This window comes from Octopus bimaculoides, chromosome 5 (genome assembly GCF_046866305.1).
Source record: "Octopus bimaculoides isolate indiv1 chromosome 5, ASM4686630v1, whole genome shotgun sequence".
Classification (NCBI taxonomy): domain Eukaryota; kingdom Metazoa; phylum Mollusca; class Cephalopoda; order Octopoda; family Octopodidae; genus Octopus; species Octopus bimaculoides.
Genome location: NC_142932.1, coordinates 83,007,172 through 83,034,054, shown reverse-complemented (window position 1 = coordinate 83,034,054; position 26,883 = coordinate 83,007,172). Strand labels below are relative to the sequence as shown.

General features: G+C 35.8%; 1 protein-coding gene across 3 annotated transcripts in view; it reads left to right on the top strand.

Annotated features, from left to right (window-relative positions):
• LOC106879078 (E3 ubiquitin-protein ligase PDZRN3) overlaps positions 1-26,883 on the top strand; it is a 775,585-nt gene that overhangs the window by 655,848 nt on the left and 92,854 nt on the right. For all 3 annotated transcript variants that reach the window (XM_089352507.1, XM_052968370.2, XM_052968369.2), the window contains one exon: positions 1,192-1,333. In XM_089352507.1, the coding sequence (XP_089208633.1) occupies positions 1,192-1,333 (142 nt within the window). The remainder of the gene's footprint in view (positions 1-1,191; positions 1,334-26,883) is intronic.

Sequence of the window (26,883 nt, the reverse complement as noted above, 5' to 3'; positions counted from 1 at the left end):
TAGTGGAGCTCATCCTGTATATCAGGGGTTTTCAAACTTTTTGACTTGCGAACCCCTTTATATTTCACGCTTATGAAATTTATACATAAATATTTGCTTAAAATAACATATATTTTTACATTTATTTATTTAACCGTATTTAACAAAATAGGTTTATTGTCAATTAAAAGATTTCGATTAAAAAACATATATAAAATCAAATTGCCCATAAAAAGTATTTGCTGTCCACGGACCCCCTGTGGTCTGCGGACCACAGTTTGAAAACCCCTGCTCTATATCATATATTAAAACTTTTTTGTACCTTGCTGGAGCTCTTCCTGAGTCAGTATATATTTCTAGGAGGAATTAAAGTCACCATTGCAAGACAAATAAATACTTATTAATCATATAGTGTTACCATTAGCGAATTGTACAAAGTACTTGATATATTCATCATAATGAGAAATAAGAGGATAATTTGATCTGAAACAACTTTAAAATACCTAAACAGCTCATTAATTATAGAGTTTGAATCAGTTCTTTGTTCTACTGAATATTTTATTAATTGGACAGTTGCTAATGACTATTAATATTGATATCAAAAGTTGTGCTGAAATATGTAGGAGGGGCAGAAAGTGGCTGTCCATTAAATGTATTTACTGCTCAGTGCCGGAATGATGATTTCAGTAGTATAGACAGGTGAGGTAAATGGAATGTGCATAATGGAAAATGTTGTTTGTAAGGCAGTAGTGGATGGTACAGGAAATTTGGTAGTTAGATCATATCTGAGACATTTGAAGGCATAATTAGTGGTAGTAGAGATGATGAAGATAATCACAGTTATGAGCTGAGATTAATTTGCATTTCTCTATTTCAGCCTTAATAGAATGAGTAGCATAATTGCCTCCTTGATATATTGTTTGTTGATAACTTTTTTTCATACAAGCTAGCATTTTCTTTCTAATTTGCTTAACTGAAAGAGGCAAAATGAAATGAAATGATGAGAAAGTATACGACAATAGCACCACAATAAAAAACCAAAATATGTATATATTATACTTCAACCAACAAATTATTTTTGTGATACCTTGTAGCTTCCTTACATAAATACATTACAGCAGTTTTGATGTTAGAAATGTGAAATAAATATTTATTACTGTTCTCAGATATTTTTATGTTAACGATAATGACACAATTGAATATATTTTGCAGATTATATCAACCATCTTCACGACGTCCCGTAGCCTTTTCACCAAGTGCTGATATGGGATTAACGGATATTGAAATGGCTCATGCATATGAATTTGAAGACCCTTATTTTGATGATGATCGGGCATATGATATGGAATATGAGGTTAGTATCACTCTGGATTTTCATTAAAGTCTGTAGTAAAACTATGAGTTTGCAAAGGTGAATGAGTCAAAGAGCTACAGTTCAATGCTGCTACATGCACACACATGCATAAAACTACATACACATACAGACTACAAACACACACACACATGTGCATGTGCATGCGCATACACACAGACGACACAACTACACATGCACACACACTACCATGCTCCAAGATGCATTATAATTACATGCCTCAGAAAACTTAAAATTGTTCAACAGCAATTTAATTATTACTAATTAAAGTAAGTAGTTGCCAATTGCTTTTACTTTTTTAAAATGAATTTGCCAGATGAAGGAGACTAGCACTCATTACCTTTCTCAGAGCCTCCAAGAGTTCAGAGAGGTGTGGGAATTATCCTTAAGACAAAGTTTAGGCCCAGTTCTTACAATAAATTGGAATTCACTAAAGGTATTCAAGGGTCAGTTGGTGGGGATTAACCATTACATGGTTTACTTGATGTAACTCTTTATGAAATTGCATAAATTTTAGGCTCATATTACTGTAGAATGTTTAGCACATACAACTTTTAACATTCATCTTTGACGTTATTCGTGAAGCTCTCAAATATATAAAGCAGGATTGGGTAGCGAGACAGAGTGAAACCAGTAGAATAGAAGTTGCTTATGGCTAAGTAAACCCATGATGGAAATTAATACGGCTACTTCAGGAACCCATTTCAAATACATATCTAAAAATAAGATCTTATATACCTGAGACATTTGGACATGGTGAGCTGGCAGAATTGTTATCACACCTGGTAAAATACTTAGTGGCATTTCATCCATCATTACATTCTGAGTTTAAATACTGCTGAGGTCGACTTTGCCTTTCATCCTCTCAAGGTTGATAAAATAGGTACCAGTTGAGTACTGGGGTTAATGTAATTGACTTGCACCCTCCTTTAATATTGCTAGCTTTGCACCCAAGATTTGAAACCAATATACTTGAAGCATTTGTTATCCCAGTATAAAATCAGAAAGGTAGCTAAAGTTACTTGATGATACAGACTGGGAGGAAAAGGGATTTATTCAGTATTTCCAGTGTAATAAACTGAAATATTTACCTGAGAAATATGAAAGGAGCTACAAACTGTAAAGAATTCTCAAACCAATGTGAAAGTGCAGACACACCTTAGTGGCATGCATAGTGACACATATGTTTAAGGCACGAGGTGCATGGCTCAGTGGTCAGAGTATCAGGCCCACAATCATGAGGTAAGTGAGTTCAATTACCAGACCGGGTTGAGTGTTGTGATCTTGAACAAAGCAGTTTATTTCACACTGCTCCAGTTCTCTTGGTTGTAGAAATGAGTTGCGACATCACTGGCACCTTGAATAACATCGGTGGTGTGGAGAGGAGAAGAGAGGCTGGTATGCATGGGCAACTGCTGGTCTTCCATAAACAACCTTGCCTGGACTTGTACCTCGGAGGGTAACTTTCTAGGTGCAATCCCATGGTCAGTCATTACTGAAGGGAATCTTTACCTAGAGACATATTAAAGGCATATGCTGGAGCATACATCTTAATGGTATGTACTGGGACATAACCTTAATAGTAAAGATGATCAGGCTGTGCTATTCACATCATGCATTAATAACCAAGTGTTGAAACCTGATTGGCTGATAACCCTCTGTTATTGATAATGCCTGCTAAATATTGCTACTTTAACATATAAGCTAACAACATTTCTATTCTATTAATGATTCTATTCAATTTATTGCCATGCAGTTAAAAAAGTTTGTTTTATAGCCATGGGGTTTTAAGTTCAATCTCACTTTGTAACAACTCAGACAAGTGTCCTCAGCTATAGCCTTGAATTGATTAATGTATTGTGGCTGGAATTTGGAACAGTGAAACACAAACATGTATGTGTGTGTGTGTGTGTGCCTTTTGCCAGTGTGTATTAAAAATATAATTAACAATAGGAGGAAATGATGAACTAGTCTCTTTGAACAAATACCTTGTGTAGCATTTATTCTGTTTGAGTTTTACTGTATCTCCCTTGTTACTCTTCTTGCCTGTTGGAAACCTGTAACCAACAATGCGTTTTGTTCATGAAATGTGATAAAAAATAATAGGGCTTAATACAAACTATAAACTACTGAATTCTGGTTGCTGTTGACCAGATGACTGATGATATTAATGTGCACTCTAATCTACATATTTAAGTGTTGTATGGTTTTATTATGTTTTATGCCTTAAATAAAAAATAGACTATAAGCTCTAAAGCTTTTGTCAGCATTTCCAATTTGGCATTTTGCCATATTCACATTCTGTTGGGATCAGAAGTCCAGTTTTTAGACAGGTAGCTTCTTTAAAAAATTACCTGTGTAATAAATAAATAAATAAATAAAATAAAATTTCTTGTACCATCTGCCTGTTGTATACTTTGTACAGAGAACATAAGAATGTGGCAGCCTCATCTGTTAAAGAGCATTTGGACTGCTGCCAGAATGGAGAAGTTATGGTTCTTCTTGTTCAGGCATTCTACAGCTATGTTTAATAACTTAGATATTAACAAGCAATATACATTATGTGTCTGCATCAACAGTTTCTCATGTGTGTTGTTAGTCTGTAGTGATTGCAGATACAGTTGATTTGATTGTGGGTAACCGAGTTAACGGAGTAGATTGCTGAGTTTAGCTACAGCAAAATTGTGTGTGTGTGAAAATACATATGTACTTGTGGTAAGAAGCTTGCTTCCCAAGCACATGGCTCTGGGTTCATTCCCACTGTGTGGCACCTTGTGCAAATGTCTTCTACTATAGCCTCGAGCCAATCAAAGCCCTGTGAGTGGATTTGGTAGATGGAAACTGAAAGAAGCCCATCGTATATATATATATATATATATATATATATATATATGATAATAATAATAATAATATTAGGGATAAAATCCAAAATTACAGGTAAAAACTCAATTAAAATCAATTTATTAAATTAAGTTTCACAGTATGAAATATATATAAATATATATGTATGTATTATGTATATGTATACACACACACACACACACACACACACATAATTATAATGCTTCAGGCATTGTCCTTCTTTGGATTGATTATGTTTAGAATGGAGAACCAGTAGGAGGCATACAAGAGAAAAATACAAAAATCTAAAGAGCTATTGAGGCAAAAATACCCTTGTGAATCATGTGTATGTATATATGTGGATATAATCCTTGGCTGTTGGCATTTAACCAATTCTGATTATGCTAATCTTTGGTTAAGGTGTTCAAGTCGTGACCCAGTTTTTTTTTTTTTATATCCAGGACTATAATATATCTTACCTTTTCATTAAGACAATCGTAAGTGTTGTTGGGCTGATGTGACTGCTATTTCTGGTAGACACATCAGCTTTTACATCAATCATATAATGGCTCCTGCATTGGCTTATCAGAGAGTGGGTTGTACAGTGATGAAGGAACTTGACAGTAATTTGCAACCAATTTCACTATAAGATAGGGAATGATATTGGTGATGGTGTTTGATGGAGTGGCATTTCTATGGTTTATTTAGGAGAAAAGAGCTATGTCCATACTCATATAACCTTCATTGTAATGATATTAATAATCATTAAAGACGTACAACTGCAGCCCATTTGGATTGTAAAATAACTAGGATTTAACAAAAATGCTCAGCTAAATAGAACATCTGCATTTATTACCATGGAAAAAGGATGCTGAATATTTATTACACATGCATGTTATTCTCACCTCAACACTCTCACACAGAATCATACACACATGTGTAGCTGTTTGTATGTGTTATTATAAATACATATAATATCTCTATTTATGCACATGTATATGTATGTGTATGTGTGTGTATGTGTATAAATCTATGCAAAGATGGGCATACATGCACATTTTCATAAATGTTTATATCAACATCCTCTCACAGAAATTGTTTTGCATTCCACAATATTTGCATCCTGAAATGTTTCTAAAGTAGACCGGCTGGCCTCATTGTTGTATTTCTATAGTAATTGCTGTTCTTTCAAACAACAGAGCACCATCAATAAATTCCACTACAATAATGATAAAGATAATTCTTGTTTACAACCTCTGTGTTCATTCACATGTGTATGAAGAAAATGTGTGTATGTGTGTGTCTCTGTATGTGAGATTATTTGTCTATTTGTGTGTGCACCTATGCATGCCTATGTGTTTATATGTGGGTGTGTATGTCTGCGTTGGGTGTGTATGTCTGCGTTGGGTGTGTATGTCTGCGTTGGGTGTGTATATCTACATGCATATGGATGTATCTGTAATGCGTGTGTATTGATAAATAAGCCCTCCCAAAAGACAGAAGGAAAAAACTTAATAGATATTTGTATTCTCTTTTACTTATTAATATTTCATAAAGGGTAACCTCTGACTAAGATGCTCTTTTTTTATCCCATTACCCTGCTCTCTTGGGAGTTCTTTGATGGTGAAAATTATTAAATATTATTTTTATTTACTTTCTAACTCTCCACTCTGCACACTTATTTTCGAATTGTTTTTTTTTTTTTTATCAATAGCCTTAATGTTTGTTGTATGTTATGTATTTTATTTCTTTATTTCATTTGTTATTGTTGGTTTTGTGATTTGATTTATTCATTTACTTATTTATCTTTTCTTTGCTCTTCATCGTTATCAATATTTCAGATCTGTTAACTGCTGTAGTTTCCACTATTATTATTATTATTATTATTATTATTATTATTATTATTATTTAAAATCTGCTATGGTGATTGTTTTCCGTAGAAAAAGATAGAGAGAAGTGATATTAAAATTGCATTATTATAAATAATAGAAAATAAAGGATGAGGGGGTAGGCAAGGATCTTTTCTTCCTTTGATTTCTCTGAAGTTTTTTTTTTTTCTAATTTTGTTATATTTTTAAAGTTTTTATTAAAAAAAAAAATTATTCTTTATTATTTTGGTAGCAAGGGGCAAACTATGAAAATGAAAATAAAATTGATTTCAAGGTTTAGATAGTTGGTAGAGATCATATTTACTTCTCATCTCTGGTGTTATAGGAGGGAATACTGCTTTATTCATTTTTTTATTTATCTATTTATTTAATAATAATAATAATAATAATAATAATAATTACAATAATGCATCTCTATATCTTTATATAATCTGTTTGATTCAGACATCTTTGTTAGGGTGGTGCTAGAAGGATAAAGGATGGAGAAAAATACATAAGCTGTGAATAAATGGAGATAAAAGACCAAATTTGTTTATTCGCAGTTTAAACTAGTGGTAATCACTGGCTCTTATCATCATCATCATCATCATCATCATCACCGTCATGATGATGATGATGGTGATGATGATATATGTTTCTTTTCTGTTGCCTATGCAACAGTAATCTGTGCAAAAGCAACAACCAGTTGCAGCACCTCAAATGGAACAACACTGACTTTAGGAAAAAGAAAAAAAATATATATATATCTATGTTTTTTGCTAGGATGCTTTACTTGATAAGATTCACTTGAGTGCAGTTTATGTCATGATAGAAGAGTTGTAATCAAACATTAGCCATGAATATGGAATTTTGCTATAGAACAAGGAGGAATAAATAACTGAGCTTTGTGTAATTAAAAACTAAGGAGGAATAACAAAACTATTATTTCGGTTGTAATCAAAGGAAACAAATCTGTACGTCTACATATGTGTGTGTTTGTATTTATGCATATATATCCACAGTCATACATGTACTTTCTTTCTCACTCTTCCTCACCCTCTCTCTCTCTCTCTCTCTCACATGCACACACGCACACATGTACACACAGTTTTTCTTTCTCACACACATGAGTATAAAGTCTTTTGGTATCAATTGAGCCGAGAAAGAACTAACAAAGAATTATTATTATTATTATTGTTATTATTATTATTATTCAACAAAATAAATAAAAAAAAAATTATGAAAAATTATGTTAAAATTAGGCTATAGGAATTTCCTATCAAACAGTGGTTGCTTTAAAAGAATTCACAATTGACAGCTGAATTTATGTCTGGTAGTTAATAATCAGTATATTGTATTGTTGAAGAGATATTGTCTGGTAATGAATAGGATGGGGTGGGGGTGGGGGTTGATCAAATGAACAAAGACAACTGTATGGAGGGAACAAACAAATAAACAAACACAACAGCTGTATAGGAGTAGGGCAAAAGTCTGTTTAAAAATATGTGATACATTCTCAGATCTCAAATAGGATGGAACTCAAATAGGAATGTCTTTGAGTGCAAAACTGAAAATGTCATGCACCAAAAAAGTGTAAGTCTATTTATATATATATATATATATATATATATATATATACACAACATACTGAAATGGCAGATTCTAAGGAAATTAGTGATTGTGTGTTGGCAAATAAGTACATAAATTTATTCAACTTGTGAGCTTGTTTTGTTTTTTTGTAATATTTATTTGTCATTGATGTTGTTTTTGTGCATAGAACAGAGTAGTTGAAAGGAACAGAAGGCAGTTCCCTTGCTTGCTGAATCAGCAAATTAGTCTTTTGACTCCCAGTTGGAAACATTTCACATCAGCAACTCAAATAAATGTACTTTCCAAAGTGTAGCAACATCAATCACCTACTTCAAATTCTATGTAAGAAATAACTGCTTGTACCTGTTGATAATAACATAATTAACAATTAACTCTATTTCAGTTCTACAAGTTTATGGCCTTGTGTTAAATTTAGGAATAATAATAATAATAATGATGATTTCAAATTTTTGCGACAAGATTAAGTTGATTACACAACCCCAGTGTCTAACTGGTACTTATTTTAGCAACCCTGAAAGGATGAAAGGTAAAGTCAACCTCGGTAGAATTTGAACTCAGAACCTAAAGGTGGATAAAATGATGGTAAATATTTTGTCCAGCATGCTAACAATTCTACCAGCTTGCCACCTATGCAGTACCAGGGAGTGGCTCTCATGGCTTTTGAGCTTAACTGATTGGAAATGTTATCCTGTACATTGTTTTTTCTTGGTATAAAAGATGGGCTACAGTAGATATTCTGCTCAATACCAGATTTGCCTGTCAGTTGTTTGACCATAACCAGTTGAGCATTTCCCTTAGTGGCTGACGATATGTACATCTCTGATCACATGCAGAAGTAGTGGGGGAACTTCATAGCCATGTGTTGAGAGGAATTCTTTGGGGTTTGAATAATTCACCTCTGGAAACATGGGTGTTTTGTTCATCATCCTTAAAACAAACCTTATTCAGGGACCTCTTGAGTGGAATGGACTACTCGGCATGAAGAAAATTCTAAATGGGCCCCACCTGTAAGGTCATGCACTATTTATCTTGATATGAGATCACTATGTCATGCACATATGGTTGTGATGCGTGTGCCTGGTGTATCCTTATCAGACTAGTAGTCATGATGGGTATATTAGGCTTTGTATATTTATACTCTAGTCTCACTCTGATGGCATGCACTGCTCTCTCACTCAATAATAATACTAATAATATTCTTTCTACATTAGTCACAAGATATGAAATTTCTGGGGAGGGGGGGCTAGCTGATTATATATCAGCCTCAGTGTCCAACTTGATACTTAATTTATTGACAAAGTTGGAAAGTAAATAATAATAATAATAATCATTATTTCAAGCTAAATCTCCTTTCATAAAACCCTACCAATTATATGAAAGGAAAGACACATTGTCTAATGTAGTCCTAGGTACACTCTATACATAAAAAAGAAAAAACGGAAATAGCCAATGGTCATGCCTGAAATACTGTCAATCATAAGCACTGTTAAAGTTGATTTATGACTAAACAATAGTGATAATCATTCTTAGTCATCATCATCATTCTTTTTATTTGCAATTGACACCACTTCATTAACTCTGGTTTATTGTTCTTTCACAACTCTGAATAACCATTGTTTGATGTAATTAATGCTGTGATTGCTTAGGATTAGCAATATCAATATTTATTTGGCAATCCTCTGTTTATTTTTTAATTCATTAATAATCTGGAGCTCTTGTTATAACTGACCTCTTTTTTGTTTTTAGATTTACATTCTCCTTAACTTTGATATCTCAAGTTTAATTAAACCTTTGTTCTAACTAATTTTCTTAGTTCTTTGTGTGTGCGTGTGTGTGTGTGTGTGTGTGTGTGAAGGATTCCCTGTGAGATATTACTGAGAACTCTACTAGTTGTCAGGTTCTATTTGGCTCATTACTCTCTGGAACTGTGTTACCTGTCCTCAGGGATATCTCGATTAGGGATAATGGTAAACTTATTCAACCTGTTGTTTGGTTGAAGACTATTACTTCAGCCCCTAGGTGACTTTAATAGAGTCCATTCTCTTGTATGAGGATAATGTTGGCCCTTCATCCCATCAGTCTCAGGGGCTTAGAAAAGTGTTATGGACACTGCCCTCTCTCCTTACTAAGCCATTAAAAAATACAGTTGCTTAGTAACTCTGAGACTTCTTTGTATCATCTCATCTATCATTTATTTTTGCATCCTGCCGATTGGAAGATATTGGATAGACTTCTGATTTAATTATTTTTATTTTGTCTGATGACTGCAGTTCTTCTTACAATGATTAACCCTTTCTTTTGTAATACTCTCTAAACAATCCTATTTTGTCTGTTTATCATGATGTTTGTATTCTCATCTCTTCTATATTATCTGTAGACATTGTTTTCCAACCTTGGAATTATCACTCAGTCAAGTGGCTTATCCTACAATCCTTCTTTTTGTTCTTTTTTTCTCCCTTTTTTTTTTTTTTACAGTGGTTTCCACGTATTTTGTAAGCTAAAATATAATTATATCTCTGTTCTGCATGTAGGAGCTCTAAGACTTCCTTGGAGTAACCATGTAATCTCAAGTCTTTTGTGTAAACCAGATGATTAATTTTATGATTCCTACTTTGATTTTAATCTTAAATCCTGCTGAGATGTCATTTTACTTCAGATACTTAAAGAGGTTAGTGCTAAACAAAAGAGCTGTAATGATAATCATTTATTGTAGAATAGGCTTGTAGAATACCCATGTTTGCAGATGTGAATTATTCAAACCCCAAAGAATTCCTCTCAACACATGGCTATGATGCCCCTCCCCCGCACTACTTCTGCTCATGATCAGAGATGCGCATATCATCAGCCACTAAGGGACATGCTCAACTGGTTATGGTCAAGCAATTGTATTATTTCTGATTAGCCTTTTAATGTCCTCTGCAGTAAAAACTCCCTTTGGTCATGAATGACCATGGGACCGCACCTAGAAAATTACTTTCTGGGAAAGACAAAGGCTGATACAGCTTGGCACCAGTGACGTCACAACTCATTTCTACAGCTGAGTGAACTGGAGCAACATGAAATAAAATGTCTTGCTCAAGAACACAACACACAGCCTGGTCTGGGAATCAAACTCACTACCTCATGATTGTGAGCTTGATGCCCTAACCACTGAACCATGTGCCTTCAGATACCCTAACCACTGAGCCATGTGCCTTCAGATGTTCTCTGCAGTAAATATGCTAACTCTAATGCATAGCACATGTATGCACACTTCATGACAAGTAGAAGCTGTTTGAGTTGGAGCTCAATGGTTGTGAGTTCAAATCCACTGCAGGTGTTTTGTAGTAGAGCCATATATTGCCCTTCTTTGCCTACTTATTTGATAATAAATAAAGTTTTGGAATTTGAGAAAATGTTAGACTTTCTACTCCTCGTAGTAATCATACTTATTGACATTCTACAAAATACCCTGTTGTGTAAAGGACTAGCACTCTCTCCAAGTGGACATGTATCTCTCATCAATTAAAACCAGTGCTAAATGCTGTCAGAAGCTAAAAGCCTCTTAAGACTTTAGAAAAGTAAAACATACTGCTCATTTTCCTTATATACTTACAAGACCCTCATATCTATATGCATAAAGTGTAATGATGTCTGTCTGTGTGTGTGTGTCCAACTGATTTTAAAGATTTTTGACACATACGTAGATCGCATGCACTGAAGTTCAATAAGGCCGGAATTTTTCTAAAACTTGATAATGCTCAGTTCGCATCGATTTTTGTGTGCTCAATCGGGTATTTGAATGGAAATTCCCATAATATTATTTTTCCTGTAGCTTTTGTATTTTTTCAGTGTAAAATTTCAACAAAATCGACCGAGTAGTCTCTAAGGAAATGCTTATTCAATACAAGGTCAGAAAACACGAGCAATGCTGGGTCCAACAGCTAGTAATCTCCATAAGGATATACATTCAGTCTTTCTATTTATCTTTTTATGTATATAGGGAGAATATATATGTATGATGATTATCCCTATCTCCTCAATATACAAGAAGCTTCATTATGTACATATAGTATATGTATGTAAACATATATGTGAAAGATCATCTTTTATTATGCAATTGTATACATACAGCCATTAAGTTTGGTACACATTGTTCCAGAATGTGTGTGCACGCACGTACACACACACACACACATACACCCACCCACCCAGAGTCATAGCTATACATACTTTATTTGATTCAGTATATTAGAAGAACATAATTAATTTCCTATTATTTTGCTTACTAATTCATTTCCTCTTCCTGCTCTTTTAGTGCTGTGTCCTTCAACATCTTCCAATCTGGACTTCTCTCTCACACACACACACACACATTCGCACACACACACACCCCTCCACAATGACCATCCACTCCATTACCAATCTTCCAACAGCAAACAGGACACAGCACACTTAATAGAGCTGTATATAATTCATTAGGAATGATTTGCTGCGAACTTTCAAAGACCATAATAGCTCCATCCCATTACCCTCCCTCCTCTATTGCTCACTTATTCTCATTGATATCATATCTGATAAGTTGCTTCGCTCAGCAAAAATACCATCTATTTATTTATATATATATATACATATATATATATATATATATATATATACACACACACACACACACATACACACACACACTTGTTCATAGAATGAGGCGGGGGAGGAGAAGCAGAGGGAGCTACAGAAATACTGCTGACTCAGTAACTTCACTGGCCTAATGCTACGAATGTTATTATGTATGTAATAACACAAAGCTGTATTGTTATTATTATCATCTACAACTTAAAATGAAATGATGATGATGAAAATGATGGTGGTGATGAGAATGATGATGACGATAATGGTGATGATGATGAGGAGGAAGAGGATGATGATGATGATGATACCAACAGTATAACCTGAGAAAAGTATTAATCGTGATAATGTTTCGTTGTCAAAAAGAGGCTGTGTATTCATTCTTATAATGACTTACGGAATTGTGATTATGAAGATTATAAGACTGGCATTTAGCACAGATAATTACTAATACAACCATGAACCCATGAGAAAGCCTCTAAGGAGTTACTCAATATACTAGAAATAGCAGATACATTTCTCTATAACTACAGCATGTCTTTAAAAAAAAAAAAAAAGTAGAACACATTTTATGATGTAGACTTAATATGCAAACAGGATCACCGTGATTGGAATGCAACTTGTCTATCCATATTAACATATGGATGCTTCTTTGTAGTACATCATGTTTTGGAGTGCAAATGCCATCTCTTAAGAAATTTTTGCTTTTAATTATTCTGAAACAAATAAAATAAAAATCAGTGATATGATGAGGTTAAATTAATCAACTTTTATTCAGTCCTAAAAATCACCATCATTGTTGTTGGCTTAGATAGTGATGACCACTAGGAAGTGTGAACATGTCATCATCATCATCATCATCATCATCATCATCATCATCATCATTTTACATTTGTTTCCATTGTGCATTCATTCAGATGGGTCTTCACAGTCCATCAGTTCCTGTTTGGATATGCTGCCCTTGTAGGTGGGTCAGAGGACCACGTCTTACTTGTATGTTCAATTTTTGATATGGTTTTTATGGCTTATTACCCTTCCTAACACGAACCACTTTACAGAATGTTGTGAGTGGATTTTATCATGGTAACAGCACTAGAGGGGTTACCACTATTTTGGCCAGATTAAAGAGTCCTGTCTACTCTCTATGTTTCAGTTTTTATGTCAAGTATAGAGTTGTACTGGTGTGCTAGAGAGAATGTCATGTTCTAAACCAAATCGGACAGTCTTCTCTACTATGTTTTATTGCTGTTTGCTCAAGGCATATGATCAACTGAGTTAATGGAAGAAAGAATGATGACAAGGTCTGAAAGAAGAGAGGGAGTATCAGTGCCAGTATAGACGTTGTTGTTGGCACTCCGTCGCTTACGACGTCAAGGGTTCCAGGTGATCCAATCAACGGAACAGCCTGCTCGTGAAATTAACGTGCAAGTGGCTGAGCGCTCCACATACACGTGTACCCTTAACGTAGTTCTTGGGGATATTCAGCGTGACACAGAAAGTGACAAGGCTGGTCCTTTGAATTACAGGCACAACAGAAACAGGAAGTAAGAGAAAGTTGTGGTGAAAGAGTACAGCAGGGTTCACCACCATCCCCTGTCAGAGCCTCGTGGAGCTTTAGGTGTTTTTGCTCAATAAACACTCACAACGCCCGGTCTGGGAATCGAAACCGCGATCCTATGACCACGAGTCTGCTGCCCTAACCACTGAGCCATTGCGCCTCCACTCCAGTATAGAATATGCGCCAGTATAGAATAGAGACACTAAATAACAATGATGATGATCTTTCATGTTTTTAAGGCAGTAAGGTATAATTTCAGGCAGGTTTGGCTGCTTGTTCTTGCAGGTCGAGTGATCATACAGAGAAGTTCCCTCACTGGTTCTTGACTATTTCGTAACTTAAGTTTACTTTTATGACTATATGCGATATTGTAGCTTGGGAGGCTGATTTGATTATCTTTCTGAAGAAAAATTTTTTTTTTTTTCTAACAGCTATATTATTATGTTGCAAGCATTCAATGGTAATTATTATTTTCATTTAAGTTTTGTAATAAGTACAGGAGACCTGTTACATAGCTTACTGAAATCTTTCATATGAAACTGACCAAAAATTCCTCATGAGAATAATTTATTTTATTTTTTTGGGGTTTTTTTCAGGTTTTTTTTAGACAATCAGTGATGTGCTCAATATTATACAATTATTTTTAAAAAATCGAAGATAATGAACTACACATACACATATATAATTATAGGGGTAGGTGGGGCAGATTTAATTATCTTTATGAAAAAAATTATGTAATTGTAGGAAGATTAAGAGCTACTTTACCATGCTAACAGTATTGGTAGAATGATTGAATGAATGGCAGCATTTTTTGGTGGAGAGGTTTTGTTTCAGTAGACAGTTCTTGGTATTATTCACATTGTATTACTAAATTCTTGACAATTAGTATTGTGTACTTCTGTGTATGTGTAAACATGTGATTGCATGTATACGTTTATTGTTAGCGTTTCGATTGCATGTATACGTTTATTGCTAGCGTTTCAATCAGTTAGATTTGTGTATGGGAATTGATTACTGTTTGTATTCTGTGCTGTGTGTATGCACCCATGTGTATATATGTGAATGTTTTTGTGTAAATTTGGCAGCTGTTCATCTTCATTTTCTGATTGTTTAATGTGTGCACGTGTGTGTGTGTGTGTATATATATATATATATATATATATATATATATATATATATATATAGGTTTGCTGGCAGCTGATCTTCAAATTATATTTGACTAAGTTTGTGTGTGTACATGCTTATGTTTACACATCACACACACACACGTATGCATGGTAGCAGCTGGTCTTCATGTTACAATTGGTTAGGTTTAGGTGTGTATGTTGTGAGTGTGTGCATGCAAATACATACATTGTATGCATGTGTATTTATGCATACTTTTGTATGTACTTATATACATTTGTGTGTGTGTGTGTGTGTGTGTTTGTGAATATGTGCAAATCTATGTATGTAAATGTGTGCGTTTTGTGTATGTATAGTGTGTTCTGGAAACTATTTGTAAAACTTTTGGAAGTTAGCCTTTGTGTAATTCAATCTATTACATAATCACAGTTTGTTTTCATATAATCATTAAAACCTTAAAGTTCACTATTTAGACATCACACTATTATAGTTTCACTTGTTCGTGTTCCATTCTATTTATTTATTTATTTATTTATTTATTTATTTCCATTTTCTTCTGTTTCTAGTTTGCTGCTATTACTGTTGTTATTTTAAAGTGAAAACTAAGAAAACAAATTCCTAGTTAAGAAAACCCTAGAGTCATACATGTCTATATGAGTGTGTGTGTGTGATCTTGTTTATGTATACTTACATATGTAGCCATACTTATACTATAGAAGCATCTTAATGCACTCATATAAGCAAGTACACACTCAAACACTTAAGCACATTACACAATTAGTAACTCTCTCTCTGTCTCTCTCTGGAATTACACAGCTACATTTGTACTTGAGCAAACTCACTACAGGGTTATGTAAGAGAAACCTCAGAAATCAATACTGATATATCAGTCACTCAGCGCCATTGTCTATTATAGAAGCAATTTGGTAATTCTAAAAATTCTTTCTGTTTTGGCGAAATGTATCGGTAGACTGGTGCCATTTTCACCAACTGGATACACGCAAATCTTTGAGTCTGGTGTTTATATAGAAATACGCTCTGCATGAAGCTGTTGTTGTTATTGTTATCCTAATACAAGAGTGCAACAGAGAGAGGACTTGTTGATAGGAAGTCCAACAGGGGGCGGGGTATAGAATCACCAATAAAGGTCTGCAGTGTTTGTTACTGAATCAATCCTAATTATAAACAACACGTGATTGAACAAACAAACAAATTTCCTTGGTAGAAAGATCCTTGAACTTAATGGCATAAATGGCGTGTTGCTAGAGTGGCTCGTCCTCTTCCCCTATCACTGTGTTTATGATTACATCGTGTTGTTGTTGTTGTTCTAGTTGTTTTTGTTACAGATCTTTAACTGTTTATTAATTTAGCTGTGTTGATTGAGTTTATAGGATTTGTGTGTATTTTAATGTTGATATTATTATTATTATACAGATTTTACGATTATTGCAGTTAATACACTTCCATCTATTTTGCCATCCACAAGTTTGAAAGTTCATATTCTTTCGTTGGCTTTACACTGGCTGAAATCATTTAACTGTTTCTCTTCCTCTCCCTCACTCTTGAGCCAGTCCAGTTGGAGTGGAGGTACAGGCATGACTGTGCGGTAAAAAGCTTGCTTCCCAACCAGATGGTTCCGGGTTCAGTCCCACTGTGTGACACCTTAGGCAAGTGTCTGCTACTATAGCCTCAGGCTGGCCAAAGCCTTGCGAGTGGATTTGGTAGAAACTGAAAGAACTCTGCCACATACATATATGCTGCATGCATGCATGCATACATACATACATATGTAAGTATTTGTGTGTATGCGTTTGTCCCCCCCCCCCCCCCCCCACCGTCATCGCTTGACAACTGATGCTGGTGTGTTTATGTCCCCGTAACTTAGCGTTTTGGCAAAAGACACTGATAAAATAAGTATGAGATTTACAAAGAAGTGGTTGGCGTTAGGAAGGGCATCCAGCTGTAGAAACTGCCAAATCAGATTGGAGCCTGGTGTAGCCATCCAGTTTCACCAGTCCTCAGTCAAATCGTCTAACCCATGCTAGCATGGAAAGCGGACGTTAAATGATGATGATGATGATGAAGTCCTGGGGTTGATTTATTTGACTAAAACCCTTTAAAACTCATGCTTCAGCATGGCCGTAGTCAAATGACTAAAACAAGCAAAAAAAAAAAAATGAAAGAATTTAATGATTACAACTTTGGAACCATTGTATACTCAGCTTACGCAACAGATTTCAAACACCCCTTTGGTCTTGGAATAGGCAATTGGAAACTACCTTTGGGAATTCTCTTTGAAAAATTCTGTAAATTGAGAGATTACTTTGGGTTCAGTTTCTCGATATAGCAGAAAAACAAATTAAATAACTTCATGACACTGTGTTTTAATCTATTATTAAAGCTATAACTACTAATACTACTGCTATTTTTACCTTTTGTTAAGGGTGTAGCCACTGGGAGAAAAGCAGCATCCATGAAATGTTTCATGCTCTTTGAGATTGGTGGGAAGATGGGAGGCTGATATCCTTAGGCAAGAGACCTGCTCTAAGTGCTTCCAACAAGACACCTGCTCTAAGTACTTGCAACACAGTGGATTCTACCAAAAGTACCCATGGGTTACATAGTAATCTTTAACTGGGTGACAATCAAAGATCATCAACTAAATTCCTGTAAATCTCCCCCCCCCCCCACATACACACATTCACATTAGATTTATAAACAATTTATATTTACAAGTATTATATGTGTATGCATGTATGTGTATCATCATCATCATCGTTTAACGTCCGCTTTCCATGCTAGCATGGGTTGGACGATTTGACTGAGGATGTATATATGTGTGTGTGTGTGTGTGTGTGTGTGTGTGTGTGCGCGCGCGCGCGCGTGTATATATACATATGTACATATATATGTGTGTATGTGTGTATGTATGTGTATATGCATACACCATTTACAACTTTCTTACCCTAATTTAGTGGTTAACAAACATACATAATTCTTGATTGTCTGGTTCTGTCTCATACTTCTTCTCTCTCTCTCTCTCTCTCTCTCTCTCTCTCTCTCTCTCTCTCTCTCTTACTTCTCTCTCTCTCTCTATCTCTCTCTCATACTTCTCTCTCTCTCTATCTCTCTCTCATACTTCTCTCTCTCTCTATCTCTCTCTTTCATCCATCTATCTATCTAAATAGTTATATAAATTTTTTTATTCTATTTAGTATCAGTGATCAGGAGTGGTAGATCAAACAGACATTCATTATCTTCTCACCCCTTGGGTATATATTTGTATATTTGTCCTTCCTCTAATACCTGGAGCTGGTTACTGAAGCACATTATTCCAACACCAATCTAAATAGTTATCTTAATCCTCTCCCTTTAGATACATAAGCTCAGTTGTTGTTGTTTAACACCAGGTCAGCCTTTGGTGTACACAGTCTGTTTAGGAAACAATCCAACCTGCTGTGTTTAATCCTTCCGTAACTACATCATTTATAATCAATATGATCTGTGGAGGCGCAATGGCCCAGTGGTTAGGGCAGTGGACTCGTGGTCATAGGATCGCGGTTTCGATTCCCAGACCGGGCGTTGTGAGTGTTTATTGAGCGGAAACACCTAAAGCTCCACAAGGCACAGGCAGGGGATGGTGGCGAACCCTGCTGTACTCTTTCACCACAACTTTCACTCTTACTTCCTGTTTCTGTTGTACCTCTATTTCAAAGGGCCAGCCTTGTCACACTGTGTCACGCTGAATATCCCTGAGAACTACGTTAAGGGTACACGTGTCTGTGGAGTGCTCAGCCACTTGCACGTTAATTTCACGAGCAGGCTGTTCCGTTGATTGGATCAACTGGAACCCTCGACGTCGTAAGCGACGGAGTGCCAACAACAATCGATATGCTACCTATGTCTTTCATGTAATTGTCTTTATAATAAAAATTTCGGAAAGATTTATTAAAATATCTGTAAGCTGTGTATGTGTGTGTGTAGATATGATCGTGATGGTGTTGACTGACTGAAATCTCACGATGTCATTCATGTTATAATTAGATTTTGATCAAGATTTTAATTTAAACTTAAAGTCTTCAGCATGGTTGGTAAAAGGTAAGGGCAAAGACCCCCTTTGGTTATGAACGACCATGGGATTGCACCTAGAAAGTTACCCTCTGAGGCACAAGTCCAAACAAGGCTGTTTATGGAAGACCAGCAGTCGCCCATGCATACCAGCCTCCTCTCTTCATGACACCGATGTTATCCAAGGGAAAGGCAAAGGCTGATACAGCTTGGCACCAGTGATGCTGCAATTAATCTCTACAGCTTAGTGAACTGGAGCAATGTGAAATAAAGTGTCTTGCTCAAGAAAACAACACACAGCCCAGTTTGGGAATCGAATTCATAACCTCATGATTGTGAGCCCGATGCTCTAACCACTAGACCAGGATGAGATGATAAAGTTTAATTTGAAGAATATTTTGCTGCTATTTCCAGCATGTTAATAACCAATTAACTCAACACAAGGCTCAGTATGAATTAACAGTAGTAATTAACAACAACAGAGCTCACAGTTCAAACCATAGTTGACTGCTAAAACTTTTGCTATACTTTAACCCAACATAATTGTAACCATTGATAGGAATGCCAAACTCTCCTTCCTAACCATTCCCATCCTCTCTTCTATCATGTGAGTAACTGAGTGCCTCCACTGTTACAAGAAACCCTTTGCTCACAATTTTACTCCTGATCTCTAGTATAAAACTACTTCCCTTTCTACTGTAGCCCCATCCAATCAAAGGTGATCTTAGTTTTGCAGGCTGCACAGTGACCTCACTAGTACTGGTGCCATGAAGCAATACTCAGTACATACTGTAAAATAGTTGACTTTAGGAAGGGCATCCAGTTGCAGAAACCTTACTAAAGCAGACACTGGAGCATGATGCAGTGTTTGAACCTGTCGGATACTGTCAGACCATCCAACCCATACTAGCATAAACACATGAATTTTAAATGATGATGACAGTAGCTGATGGTCAAAGAGGCATATACTGAAAAGCATTTTATTCGTGACCATCCTGGTTTTTCAGGCATTCACTATCCAGTGTGGCTTCCCTTTTTGAAGAAGATAAGGTGTAATTTGAATGACAAAATGTAGATGTTGTTTCTTTTAACTACATGACACTCTCTCTCTTTGGAGTGATGTCAGCTGTGTTCCTGTTAATACCAGTCAGTTTCTCAGACCTTCATTTTGCTTTTCAGCAGTACTGTGATTATGTAGTGCCATCCATTGGCTATTATTTTGCAGTGCTATGCACTGGTTATTAGTATGAACACTAGTTGTTGCATAATACCATTCACTGGCTACTAGACTTTACTTTTATAGTCACTTTGTAGGAAATTTAAAAGTGTTCATTAAAAATGGTAATTATTGAGGAATGATTTTATTTTTTTTGTTCATTTTCTCATTGCGTCATTTGATGTTTGATGTGTGTGTGTATGTGTGCGCGCGTGCGTGCCTATCTGTCTGTCCGTCTATGTATGCATATATCAATATTTCATTTCTACATTGTAATGAAACAAAATTCGTATGAAAGAAAGCAGTAAAAAATAATATAAAATTCAGTTTCTTTTTTTTTTTTTTTTTTTCTTACTTCATTAAAACTTTTGGAAATGTATCAAAATGTATCGATAATATTGAATAATGCCTTAAGAGAGCAGAGAAAAAGGAAGATTGACAAACAAAACTTCTTAAAAAAAAAAAAATCCTGTATTGTTCCTCTCATTTATTTTCTTGAAGAAGAGCAGAGCTGGTTAATATTTTCTACCTGTATGGTAAGCTGCCATTCGCATGTGCTTGTTATGTTCAAACATTACTAGAGTCGACTGTTTACAGAACTGGATGCCTATCTTAATTAATGTAACTAACCCACATTGAACCACTGAGTGGAAATAATAAGACACTTAACACAAGAAATTAAATGTAATACTCGTGAATATATCATAGTGCCTGTTGTAGGTTTTGAAACCCAATCAACTCACTAGCAATAAACTAAATTAATTTATACATCACATCATGTCTTCATCTGTGTTATAATAGAATATAAAAGGTTATATGCACAATGTCTTCCTCTCTGTATGGTAGAATATAAAGGTTATTAGATGTTGAATCTTTATTCTTACCTCTTACATCTGAAATATTTTTTTCTATTCCACTATAAGCTATATTGACATCACTTCCACCACCTTCAGTTTATTACTATACAAGTACTTTTGCCATTACAATGACCTAACTTAGATAATATAACCGCTACCACTGTGACTGTATCCATTAACTGTACCAATGCTACTTCTCTCTAAAGACCAATACAAATAACATCCAAAACTAACACCACTATCTCTATTCTCCTGCCATATCATCCCACAGTAGCTACAGAATGATTTCGGATTTACTACAACAGTGGTAATGCTAGAGGTCATCATTTTACCCAACATATTCTCAATAATGATAATGTGAGCCGAACACTACGCATGCAACATACACATCTTATTTTTTAAGACTTGGGCAACATTCCAAGTTTCTAAGATAAAGGAAATTTCCAATTCCTGTTTCCCCATTCAGATGTTACTTGCCGGCGCCATATTAAATGTATTTTTGGTAAAATTACATTCTCACTTTCTTTCCTTCTTTCTCTCTCTCCTTTACATATACACACAAACTTACACGTTCATACACGCATACATACACCGACACTTTACTCTTGATTTACCATTCCGAAAGTCTGTTTATTTAAGATTATTGGCAGATGTTTATTTGTGAAGTGGGTACTGGTACCTATTTTCCAGCTGGGTGGACTGACTTTTTAAGCATCTTAGAGTAAAAAAAAAATTTTTTTTTTGTTTCCTTTTGCCCAGAGCAGAGACACAATGCAATGCTTAGGTTAGGACTTGAAACAAATATAGACTTGGAACAAAGTCCAGTCCCTTGTATATTTATGTATGTGTGGGAGTGGTAGTTATCCCACATATATTTATATATTGGGTGTGTATATGCATATACAATGGTAAAAATATCACACAAACGCATATAGTGAATGCATGTGTGAGAGTAGAAGCCATTCCAAACGTATGCATATATTGTGGGTGTCTGTATGTGTGGAAGCAATAATCATCCTACACCTACATGTGTAAATTGTGGGTTTGTGTTTCTGTGGAAGTGGTTGTCATCCCAAACACTCAAGAGACTTACTGTATTCATATATGTAATTGTATCTTTGTCTTCTGTATTGATTAGAACTGAAATGGTCAAGTAATTATAAAAAGCTGTGTTATGTTACAGGCCAGTCATTGTCAGATACTTTCAGATAACCTAACTGAATTAAGTCAGGTATAAAAAAGGAAAAAAAAAAAAAAGAAGGAAAATCACACAAGGAGACCAGTGATGGTTTACTTCAGGAAGTTCATAAATTTGTCTACGTTTTAATGTTGTATTGTTTCCCCTGCAGTATAAAAACTCATATCAAAATCCACAAACTTTACTGAAGTTAATTTCCCTTTTGTCAATATTTGATTGAGCAGTTGTCATTAGAGTAGGTGTCTGTATCAAATTTACTTCTAACAATTCACCCAAGAATGATTTGACTGACTTTGTAGAACCATCAAACCCATAGAAAAGTAATGCACGCAACAAAAGTAAAAGCATAGAACAAGCAAATGTTTACAAAAGAGAGAAAAAAAAGAAGAAAGAATGAAGGGAAAAGAAAAAGAAATTACATTACAGCCTCCTGGAAAAAAACCCAAAAAACAAAAAAAAAAACGTCCCCCAAATTTCCACTAATTTCTGCACTGGTATGACAGGTTTTTACTTCACTCCAACCCCTTTTTGTTGTTGAATATCACTGCCATTTAATTTGCAATCTGTCAGATCTGAAGTTGTAGTTAATGGGAGAGGCAGGGTCTAAAAGCTCTGGTAGCTTGCTATCCTGGTTTCAACCATAGAGCATTGTTTGCTGTCAAACTCCATCCTCTATTTAATCAAGCTAAACATACTACTACTAGCTCCATTTATGGTGCTGCTACTGTGTATACATTACATACAAGGGTGGTGCTGACCTTCTGATTTCAGGAAACTACTTCGATATTTAAACTACCAACACCATCACCACCACCACCACCACCACCACCACCGTCACCACCACCACCACCACCACCACCATCACCACCACCACCACCATCACCACCACCATCACCACCACCATCACCACTACAAGTGCCATCTAGCTGCTAGCACAATACCAAATGTAAGCTAGATCAAACATCAGCTCTCTTTCAAATATTCAACTTTTATCCCTTTTTTTTCTTTTTCTTGTGTTGGACCCTCACACCTTAGGGTTGTTACTTCTGTGTAACACTCAATGAAAGGTGATGATGAAGAAGTGGGGGTGAGGTGGGGATAAAAGGAATTAAGACTTTTTGAAGAGTCACTTTTGATTATTTTACAAAAAAAAACAAAACAAAAAAACTTGGAGCTATCTTTAACACTCAGGTGTGGCTGTGTAGTAAGAAGTTTGCTTCTCAACCACCTGGTTCCAGGTTCAGTCTTACTGCATGGCACTTTGGTTGAGTGACTTCTACTATAGCTCCAGGTCAACCAAAGCCTTGTGAGTGGATTTGGTTGACGGAAACTGACTGTGTCTTTGTGCTTGTGTTTGTTCCCCATCACCACTTGACACCTGGTGTTGGTTTGTTTATCTCCCTCTGACTTAGCGGTTTGTCAAAAGGTGGACAATAGAAGCACCAGACTTAAAAAAGGAACAAGCACCAGGGCTGATTTGTTCAACTAAAGCCTTCAAGGCAGTGCTCCAGCATGGCCACAGTCCAATGACTGAAACCAGTAAAAGATAAATGCCAAAATGTATATTGGTTGTAGGAATGGTAATATTGGTGTTCGCGATGATGATGATGATGATGATGATGTTCATGATGATAATGGCATTGGTTTGTGTAGCAGTAATTGTGGCGGTGATATTAGCGATAATATCACTCTAATAATCCCGATGACGATGATGATGATGATGATATAAAACAGTGGTTGATTATGATTGCTATGGACAGGCTTTGGAAAAGTGGATTCAGGTTGTTAAATCCAATCTAGAAGAATCAGATTTAACAAAGGAAACTGCCTGTTTAGAGACATTAACAGACGTTGTTAGTGTTGTGTGTGTGTGTGTGTGTGTGTGTGTGTGTGTGTGTATCTTTGACTATCATTACAGATTAAGGTAAAGGGGAAATTGATGGTAGTGGTTGAGGTAATGATACAGTGGTGGAAATGGTATAAGTGGAGGTGGTGTGGGTGGAGAATTGATGGTGTAGTGATGGGGGTGGGTGGAGGTAATGGTGTTGATGGTAGTATGAGTGGGAGGCAGTAATGGTGTTAGTTGCAATGGTGTAGGCAATGGTATTGGTGGTAATACCATTAGTGTGATTGTAGTGAGGGTGATAACAGTATAAGTAGTGGTCCTGGGAGTAATGACAGTGGTAAAGGTGGTAGTGGTAGTTGTGCTCTTAGTTGGTGTGGTAACAGTATGAGGGGTGATTGTGGCATGTGCGTGATAGTATGTATTTACCTGACAAAGTTCTAGAGGGTTGGATCACATGACAAAAGGTCAATGGTATGTAGTACTACTACTATATTATGTCCATGGCAAGGACACTTAACATTCAGTACAGCCATGTGTGTGTCTAATTCAAGATAAATGCTGTAAGATGGTATAGAGCAGGGGTTTTCAAACTTTTTGACTTGCAGACCCCTTTATATTTCAGGCTTTACCTTAGGGACCCCCTTATAAATGCTTATGAAATTTATACATAAATATTTGCTTAAAATAACATATATTTTTACATTTATTTATTTAACAGTATTTAACAAATAGGTCTATTGTCAATTAAAAGATTTCGATTAAAAAACATATGTAAAATCAAATTGCCCATAAAAAGTATTTGCTGTCCATGGACCCCCTATCTTGTCCTTGCGGACCCCTGTGGTCCGCGGACCACAGTTTGAAAACCCCTGGTATAGAGAATTGCTACTGACAGTAAGAACATCTGAAAATTGACAAAGTATGTTGTTCTTTGCTTGTAGTTGTCATCATCATCATCATCATTTAATATCTTTTTTCCATGTTAGCATAGGTTGGATGGTTTGACAGGGCCTGGTAAGTCAGAAGGCTATGCGAAGCTCTACTGTCGGCTTTGACATGGTTTCTATAGCAGGATGCCCTTCCTCATGCCAACCACTTTACAGAGTGTACTGCGTGCTTTTTACATGGTACCAGCAGCAGTGAGGCCACCAAATAATTCACATGACTTATGGTCAAAGGCCTTTTAATCTTGACCATATCATCATAATCAATAAACATCCATTGTCCATACTGGCATGGGTTGGGTGGTTCGACTAGGGATAGTAAGCTGGAAGGCTGCACCAGACTCCAGTCTGATTTGGGATGGTTTTCTACAGTTGGATGTGTGTATGTGTGAGAGTGTAATGGGTGCTTTTACGTGCCTCGAGCATGGGTGCCATTTGCATGACACCAGAATCTGCCATGACTGTGATTTTGCTCAGCTTGATGGGTCTTCTTTTCAAGCACAACATAATGCTAAGGGTCTTGTTCATTGCTTCCGTGAGGTCCAACACTTGAAAAGAATTCAGCTACTTTGTCTTCCTGAGACCCAATGCTCAAAAGGAACTCAGCCACTTTCCCTCCGTGAGGCCCAACACCTGAAAGAAACTCAGCCACTTTGCCTCCATGAGGCCCAGCGCTTGAAAAGAATGCAGCCACTTTGCCCCCATGAGGCCCAATGCTCGAACGGTGCTCTTTATGGGCCACCAGCACAGGTGTCAGGTGCGTGACACCAGTATCAGCCATGACTATGATTTCAATTATCTTTTGTATTTTCAGAATTAGATTCTCCATTTCCATTGCCATTTTTTTTAATGGTAGGGTGTAATATGAAGTTGAACAATTATGTATAGGTTTTTTCTTTGAATAAAGCTGAGCAAAAACTAAACTGTTTATGACAACTTCAGCCCTCAAGATTTATCTATGTTTCTTGTCAACCCTGTAAGTTTTTTTTTAATAGTACTTGGACCCAGCAATTTCTTAATCTATTTTGTGTGTGACATGTATAATATTCCAGTTTGTGTATATTTGTCTGTGAGGAGTACTGATTTCAGGAAGGTGGTGGTGCTGTTTTGGAGCACTCCTGGTGTCTATATAGTTTATGGTAGGTGATTGAGGATGTATGGTTATAAAGATTGTATTGGCTGAATCAAATTGTCGTTCCTTGAGTGTCTGAATGGTTTTAAACTTTCATATGAGAATGTGATATTTATACATACATACAAACATTTGTACATACATAGTTGTTTGAAAATGTTGTGTTTATATCATGTAACAGTGACCCACTGATAGAAATCCAGTCTAGGTATAGATTTATTGTAGAAAAAATCTGCTGATGCCTGCTAATAAAAAAAGTAAACCATGCTTGGTATGTTGGGCATGTGGATTAAGCTGAAGCATTTTAATGGCTATAGACTTGTTGAATGAAGAAATGATTTTAACTACACAAAGCATCAAAAACAACCATTCATTGTTCAGATCTGAAGTTGGTTTGGTGCATCTCATGGGCGGAGGAGATTACAAAAAGACCCTATTTATTGGAAAGCACATGATATGGGAGAAAACCCACGTGTCTTCCTATCATCTGTCCTAAAATGGATAATAACATTGTATTGTGTATGTTGTGTGCATGTAAATATATATATCAACCCATGCTAGCATGGAAAGCGGACGTTAAATGATGATGATGATGATATATCAGTTGAATAAAGTTAAAACACGCTCTGGTTTTCACGTTTTTTTATTATGGTATTATTAGCC